Source organism: Apodemus sylvaticus, chromosome 17, assembly GCF_947179515.1.
Source record: "Apodemus sylvaticus chromosome 17, mApoSyl1.1, whole genome shotgun sequence".
Taxonomy (NCBI): Eukaryota; Metazoa; Chordata; class Mammalia; order Rodentia; family Muridae; genus Apodemus; species Apodemus sylvaticus.
This window is the reverse complement of record NC_067488.1, coordinates 26734552-26743038: the sequence shown is the minus strand read 5'-3', so window position 1 is coordinate 26743038 and position 8487 is coordinate 26734552. Positions and strand designations below refer to the sequence as shown.

General features: G+C 40.5%; 1 protein-coding gene across 2 annotated transcripts in view; it reads left to right on the top strand.

Moving 5' to 3' along the window:
• Nucleotides 1-8487, top strand: part of Atad2 (ATPase family AAA domain containing 2) — a 43444-nt gene that overhangs the window by 5058 nt on the left and 29899 nt on the right. For both annotated transcript variants that reach the window (XM_052160420.1, XM_052160419.1), the window contains exons 3-7: nt 3041-3090; nt 4337-4502; nt 4909-5011; nt 5191-5278; nt 7520-7660. In XM_052160420.1, the coding sequence (XP_052016380.1) occupies nt 3041-3090; nt 4337-4502; nt 4909-5011; nt 5191-5278; nt 7520-7660 (548 nt within the window). The remainder of the gene's footprint in view (nt 1-3040; nt 3091-4336; nt 4503-4908; nt 5012-5190; nt 5279-7519; nt 7661-8487) is intronic.

Genomic DNA, 8487 nt, shown 5'->3' with positions numbered 1-8487 from the left:
CCCTTAGCACATAGCCGACTGCGTCTGTGTTAGCTGTCATGCTTACAGTGTCAGTTTGGCAGGCACAGAATGAGAATACTGATAAGACTAAAGTATTAGTTATCTTTCTAGCACCTTCACAAAAAATTTAGTCATTTCTGTAAAATTAAAAGCCCATCTGGTTCAGTACAACAACAAATTGCTGCTTTAGTCACTTTTAAGTATTTTATATGGTTTGAAGGGCAGGGCTCCTTGAGGAGAGAAAATTACGAGTCTAAAAGCTAACTCTGCCTAAAAACTAACTCTTCAACAAGAGTTTAACCGTTTTCTTCCATTATGCTTATTGATTGAGTGTGCATACATGTGGAAGACAACCGGCAGGAACTTTTCCTTCTGCTGTGTGAATTCCAGGGATCAGACTGAAGTCAGCAGCCTTTGAGGGCAGGTGCTTATACCCACTGAGCCATCTTGCTGCCCCTGCTTAAAATTAAAAGCCTCTATTTTCTCTTTTGTTTTTACCTGTGTTCCAAGAAAAGTAAGGAATTAATGTTTGCTCATACTTTTCAAAGGCTATATGGATGAATTATTTTAGATGGTTTCCTTTAATTTTTTAACTTTAGTGTTTGGTATGAGTCCATGTCTGGGTGTGTGCAGGAGTGCATGCAGTTTTTTAATGCTAGAGGTCTATATCAAGTGTCTTTTTTATAACTGCCTACCTTATTTTGAGGCAGGATTTCTCTCTGAGCCTGGAGCTCTTCAGTTTAGCTAGGCTAGCTGATCAAGGACCCCTGGGAATCTGTTTCAGTTTATCTCCAGTGACACACCTAGCTTTTAGTTGGGTCCCAGGAATCCAAACTCAGATCTTCATGCCTGTGTAGTGGGCATTGAATTGATTTTTTTTTTCTTTTTTTTTTTGATGCTGAAGATAGAACCTAGGACCCCAGACATGCCTAGGAAGTGTTTTATCATTGAACTGTAGTCCTAGCCCTCATTTGTAGAAAATTGAGTCAATAAATATAATTATATAATAATATATATAGGTTTTGGACAATGGGTTTTGTTTTGTTTTGTTTTTTTCCAGTTCAGTAGATTCTCTATTATTTTTGGGCATGGATGGGGTGTTTTGTTTATCTTTTTTGTTTATTTTTTGAGACAAGGTCTCCCTATAAAGCCTTGACTGTCCTAGAACTCAATATTCAGGTCAAGTTAACCTTGAACCCAGAGATCTGTGTGTCTTTACTTTCTGGGTGTGAGCACTCCGTGGTAATATTCTTGACCCATTTTCTCGAGTGTTGGCATTAGTTTCAAGCTATTGTTCATATTTCTAAGGTCCATTTTCTCTCTCTCTCTCTCTCTCTCTCTCTCTCTCTCTCTCTCTTTTGTTTTGTTTTGTTTTGTTTTGTTTTGTTTTTCCAGACTGGGTTTCTCAGTGTAGCCCTGGCCGTCCTTGAACTCACTCTGTAGACCAGGCTGGCCTCAAACTCAGAAATCTGCCTGCCTCTGCCTCCCAAGTGCTGGGATTAAAGGCATGTGCCACCACCACCAGGCTCCATTCTCTTTAGAATTCCAAATTCCTCAAGCTTATGAGATCCTCATATGATTGCTATATCCTCATATGAAGCATGCTTTTTTATTTCATTTATATGAGTACACTGTAACTGTCTTCAGACACCAGAAAAGGGCATCGAATCCTATTACAGATGGTTGCGAGCCACCATGTGGGTTCTGGGAATTGAACTCAGGACTTCTGGAACAGCAAGCAGCCAGTGTTCTTAACCACTGAGCCATCTCTCCAGCCTGCAATGCTTTTTTCAACCATACTTAAATATTAGTCCAAGGATTTCACTTATTATTTCAAGTGTGATACTTTGACTTGATTTTTTGTTTTTTTTGGTTTTTTTTTTTTTTTTTTTGGTTTGGCTAAGAGTTAATAGCCAATATGGTAGGTCACATCTATAATCCCATCATTTAGAAGACTGAGCTAGGTTGGAGTTAGATTGCCCAGCAGCTAAGAATACTTTGGCTCTAGCCTGGCAGTGGTGGCACACGCCTGTAATCCCAGCACTCTGGGAGGCAGAGGCAGGCAGATTTCTGAGTTTAAGGCCAGCCTGGTCTGAGTTCCAGGATAGCCAGGGCTATAGAGAGAAACCCTGTCTCAGGAAAAAAAAGAATACTTTGGCTCTTCCCAAATTCAATTCTCAGCACCTGTGTCTGTTGTCTCAAATAGCCTATAACTTCAGATCCAGTGGATCTAACACCTGGACCTCACATACACAAACCATATAATTAAAAATAAATAAAACGGCTGGGTGGTGGTGGCTCACGCCTGTAATCCCAGCACTCTGGGAGGCAGAGGTAGGCGGATCTCTGAGTTCGAGTCCAGCCTGGCTCTACAGAGTGAGTTCCAGCCAGGGCTACACAGAGAAACCTTGTCTTGAAAAAAAACCAAATCCAAAAAAACCTAAATAAATAAATAAACAAACAAACAAAGCTAAGGCAGAAGTATTCTCTTAGTTCAAGTCTAGCCTGAGCTACAATGTGAGACTTCAGTTAGGGTTTCCTTTTCTGTGAAGAAACACCATGACCATGGCAACTCTTATAAAAGAACATTTGATTAGGACTGACTTACAGTTTCAGTGGTTTAATCTATTATCGTCATGGCAGCATGCAGGCAGACTTGGTGCAGGAGAAGGAGCTGAAGGGGACTGTCACACTGACTGTAGCTAGAGCGTATGAAACCTCAAAGCCAGTCTCTACAGTGACACTTCCTCCAAGAAGGCTATACTTCCTAATAGTGCTACTCTGTGTGGGGTAAGCGTTCAAACACATCAGTCTGTGAGAGCCAGACCTAGTCAAACCACCACAAAAACAAATAGTTTGTTATTCAAAACAGACTTGTTTAGCCATAACATGTATTTTCAATGTTTCTTGGGTTTTTAAGTATCCAAGTATTATACTTTCTTGACTATATGACTTTCCACCTTAGTTTGTGGTATAGAATGTAGGATTTAAATGTCTGTCAGTTTTATTTTTAATTGATTTAGCATTTTTTTTATAATAGGCAGTTGGCTCGACAGCAGGCTGATAAAAAAAAAGAAGAGTGCAAAGAAGGTAAGTTGTGGGGATGGAAGGGATAGCTCAGTCGTTAAGAGCACTGACTGCTCTTCTGAAGGCCCTGAGTTCAAATCCCAGCAACCACGTGGTGGCTCACAACCATCCCTAATGAGATCTGTCTCCTGGAATTTCTGAAGACAGCTATAGTGTACTCACATATAATAAATAAATAAATCTTTAAAAAAATTGAGTGCTAATGGCGTGTCAACTTTGTAAAGCATGTAGTTCATAATATTTATAGTCTTATTGAAGTACATGTAAAAACTGTATGCTTCGTGAGATTTGACATAGTGTGTAAAAGAAGCCATTGTATACTAATTTCAGGAAAATAGCCCTTTACCCCTAAGTTTATTCAAGCTCCTGTTATGGTTTGGACAAGAGTGGCCCCTGTAGGCTCATATGTTAGAATGCCAAATACCAAGGAAGTGGAACTCAGGAATTAGAAGAGTTAGGAAGTGTGGCCTTGATGAAGTGGCCACTGATGAAGATGCTGAGTGTGGACTTTGAGATTTCAAAAGCCCAAGCCAGGCTTAGTGCATCTCATTCTCCTCACCCACAGAATGGGATCTTGATATTAGCTACTGTGACTCCCAGCATGTCACTGCTCCATGATGATAGTGGACTAAATCTCAAACTATAAGCAATGCTTTCTTTTGTAAGAGTTGTCTTCCTCATGTTGTCCCTTCACAGTAATAAAACAGTGACTAAGACACATAATCTGTCTTGGCTCTACTAGTTCCTGTCTCTTTTACCTCAAGATCTGCCTGAGCTTGAGGGCAGGCACTGCTCCTGCACACCTGGCTTCATATCCTTGTCCTTCAGTAGACTTCAGCGGTTACTGATTGCAAACTATTACAAACTGCTTTAAACTTTCAAATACAAGTATTTATATGGCATTTTCTCTGAAGTGAGGTAAATCATACCATAGGTATATGTTGTAACTTAAAAGTTTTCTAGAGCTGGGCAGTGGTAGCACACAGCTTTAATCCCAGCACTTGAGAGGCAGAGGCAGGCAGGATTTCTGAGTTCAAGGCCAGCCTGGTCTGCAGTGTGAGTTCCAGGACAGCCAGGGAAACCCTACACAGAGAAACCCTGTCTCGAAAAACAAACAACAACAACAACAACAACAAAAAAGTTTGCTAGTTTAAGGTGCTATAATTTTGCTGTGTGAAAGTTGCTGTCCTGTTGTGCATTTTCAAGCTGTTTTGCTAATAACAAATCTGTATTTTTCTGTACATAAAAGACAAAGTTATTCCAGTTATTCGCTCATTGAGGAATAGAAACATTGCTCTAAGTACAGAACATTTGCATGAACAAAATGGAGATGTTGAAGTTCGAAGAAGCTGCAGGATCAGAAGTCGTTACAGTACCGTGAACCAGTCTGTGCTATTTGACAAGCTTATAACAAAGTAAGTAAAAGTGTTTAAGATCAGACCTATGAATTCAGAACAAACTTTAGCAGTGATAGATTGTGAAATTTTACCATTATCCTTCCCCCCTCCCCCGACACACCTATGTCATTGGCTGTCCTTGAACTCAGATTTCCCTGCCTTTGCCTCCCAGGTGCTAGGATCAAAGGTGTGTGCCACACCCTGGTCCCTCCCCTTTCTCTCCCTAGACTTTAGGGACTGAATGTCCAGTTGCACTCCAGTTGAGCTGCATTCCTGGCCCCATGCTGAACACTATTTGATTTGTGTGAAGCATACCAGAGAACGGCTATTAGTAAACTCTGTTATATATATTTTTAAATTCTTGGAAAGAAGTATTGAATAATAAGTTATTGCCTCCTTGCTGAAATTCTTACTATTTCTGAAGCACTGCTGAAGCTGTACTTCAAAAGATGGATGACATGAAAAAGATGCGTAGACAAAGAATGAAGAATCTTGAGGATTTGGGAGTGTTCAATGAAACAGAAGAGGTAACCGTATTTTTTTCCATTAGGTGGTGACATCCTGTTTAGTTCGTTATCCACTTATGAGTAGAAATTACTACTAAAATTAAAAGTTTATAGTATGTCTACATTTTAAGAATAATTAGGTTTTAATTTTTGTGTGAACATATACTGAATATTAATAGATTTTATTTAAACATTTGTAGAGTAATCTTACTATGTACACAAGAGCAAAACGAAAGGCTATTCAGCAAGCTGATGAAGAAACAACTGATAACCAGGACGGCAGTGTGGGTAAGTTTTCATTTTATCTTATGTTTTCTGGCTTCAAAGTTTTGTTTTGTTTTGTTTTTTTAAGACTTATTAATGTATGAGTACACTGTAGCTGTCTTCAGACATCCCAGAAAAGGGCAGCAGATCCCATTACAGATGGTTGTGAGCCACCATGTGGTTGCTGGGAATTGAACTCAGGGCCTTTGGAAGAGCAGTCAGTGAGTGCTCTTAATCACAGAGCCATCTTCTAGCTCCCAAAGTTAAGCTTTTTTGTGTTGTTTTTTGAGACAAGGTTTCTCTGTGTAGCCCTGGCTGTCCTGGAACTCTGTAGACCAGGCTGGCCTCAAACTCAGAAATCTGCCTGCCTCTGCCTCCCAAGTGCCAGGATTAAAGGCTAGCGCCACCACTGCCTGGCAAAGTTAAGCGTTTTAGGCAATAGCTTTCTTATTCTGTGACATTTATTGTAGTTTGAGGTGGTTATAATGTTTGTTTTTGGGGTTTTTTTTTGTTTTTTTTGTTGGTTTTTTTTTTTGGTTTTTGGTTTTTGGTTTTTTGAGTCAGGGTTTCTCTGTGTAGTCCTGGCTGTCCTGGAACTCACTCTGTAGACCTGGCTGGCCTAGAACTCAGAAATCCGCCTGCCTCTCCCTCCCAAGTGCTGGGATTACTGGCGTGCGCCACCACACCCAGCTGAGGTGGTTATAATGTAAAAGAAATATAGACAGTCAGAACAGGATAGTATGTTTTGTTGGAGAAAGTAACTGAAAATCAACAGTTTTAAAGTAATAATTGGTTTGCTTATATAATAAAATTGCAGATAGTTTATCATACATCTCTGTATTTTAGTTATAGTGATTAAAGTTAATTATGGTACTGCATTTGAGACTTAGTAGCATTTTCTATTTTTTCTTTTTTTTTTTAAATATTAAGCAATTTTTTATTGAATATTTTTTCTGGCACCCTGTGTCCCATCCCCCCTCTTTCTGCTTCTATGAGGATGTTCCCACTCCAACCTCACCGCCCTGGCCTTCCCCTACACTGAGGCCTGAAGCCTTTACAGGACCAAGGGCCTCTCTTCCCATTGATGCCAGATAAGGCCATCCTCTGCTACATATGCAGCTGCAGTCATGGATTCTTTCATGTGTTGGTGGTTTAGTCCCTGGGAGCCCTGGGGGGTCTGGTTGGTTGATATTGTTATTCTAATGGGGTTGCAAACCCCTTCAGCTCCTTCAGTCCTTTCTCTAACTCCTCCATTGGGGTCCCCTGCTCAGTCCAATGGTTGGCTGTGAGCATCTGCCTCTGTATTTATCAGGCTCTAACAGCCTCTCAGGAGACAGCCATATCAGGTTCCTTCAGCATGTACTTCTTGGCATCCACAGTAGTGTCTGAGTTTGGTGTCTGTGTATGGGATGGATCCCCAGGTGGGACAGTCTCTGAGCCACACTTTGTATTTCCTTTAGACAGGAGCCATTCTGGGTTAAAAATATGGAGATGAGTGGATGGCCCCATCCCCCAATCGGGCCCCTTGCCTAACCTCTGGATATGGTCTCCAGGTTCTCCCTCCCCTTTGTGGACCATTTCAGCTGATCTTGTCCTTGTTGGGTCCTGGTAGCCTCTTGCTTTCCTGGCATCTGGAACTTGCTGGTGGCTACCCCCAGTTCCCATCCCCCCATTGATACATACCCAAAAACCATTTCCTAAAATATGTTGGTGAAGGCTATCTTGCCATTATTATAAATGTCTTTGTTAGACTGACATAATTCCCATAGCCAGAGAACTAGGACAGTGGTGAGACTCCATGTGGGTGCTGGGAACTGAACTCAGGACCTCTGAAGAACAGCCAGAGCTCTTAACCACTGAGCCATCACTCCAGTCCCTTCACAGCCCTCATCCCCCAACCCTGCATCTATGTTTTAATTCTATAATTTTTACTTCTATTTTGAAAATTTTTTAAATGTTGCAAATTCTTAATATGAATAATTGAAAAGCAGCTAAGTTTTTTAAAGATCCCTTTCTCCTAACAGCCTATGTTAAAAATTGTTAACACTTTAGTGAGCATATTGGATGTATTTCCTTTGTAACATTTTCATTACATTAATTTTGTGGGTGGTGGTAAGACTATATGTGCAAGTCGGAGGACAGTTGCAGGACTTGGTTTTTCTGAGTTTGTGGGTCCTGGGAATGGAACTCATTTTGTTAGTTTGCTGGCAGTTACCCTTACCTGCTGACATCTCTCTGGCTTCCTGTGTATATTCTTGATGTTAGAATCATCTGAAGAGGGGGAAGAGCAAGAGGATGATGATGGTGAAGATGAAGAAGATGAAGAAGACGGAGAAGAAGATAATCAAAAAAGATATTATCTTAGGCAGAGAAAAGCAACTGTTTACTACCAGGCTCCACTGGAAAGTAAGTACTGCAAATGCTCTTTCAGGAGAAAGATTTCTTTTCTTTTTTTTTTTTGTTTTTTTGTTTTTTTGTTTGTTTTTGGTTTTTCATAGAAACAGGGTTTCTCTGTGTAGCCCTGGCTGTCCTGGAACTCACTCTGTAGACCAGGCTGGCCTTGAACTCAGAAATCCGCCTGCCTCTTTCTCCCAAGTGCTGGGATTAAAGGTGTGTGCCACCACTGCCCAGCCTTCTTTTTCCCCCCCCCTTTTTAAGAACATTTTTTTAATTCCACTTAAAGTAGTCTGTGTGGTATATGTGTGCATGTGCCATTGTGCACATGGGGGTACAGTCAGAAAGACAGCTTGGGGAGTCAGCTGTCTTGTACTGTGTCTTAGGGATCACACTCAACTTCATGTAGCAAGTACCTTTACTACTGATTCATCTTTATAGCCCTGCTCTGTTTGGTTTTGTGGTTTGTTTGTTTTTTTTTTTTTTTTTTAAAAACATAAAAGAAATAAACCTGCCTGCCTCTGCTTCCCAAGTGCTGGTGGTTAAAGGTATGTGCCACCACTGCCCCATAAAGATTCTCTTTTATGAAACATAAGTATATTTGTATTCTCGCAAATACAATAGTATATATATTTTCGCTTACACTTTGCTAATGCTCATACTGCTTTTATTTGAGACAGCATTTCTGTGTAGCCTGGGCTGGCCTCAAACTGGGTGATCCCACTGCCCTTGACACTCTTGTCTTGTGATTATAGGTGTATGTCACTATGCTGATAGTATTTTTTTTAATATATTCCATATTAGATGTTAAAGGATGGTTTATTCTATTGTCATTTCTT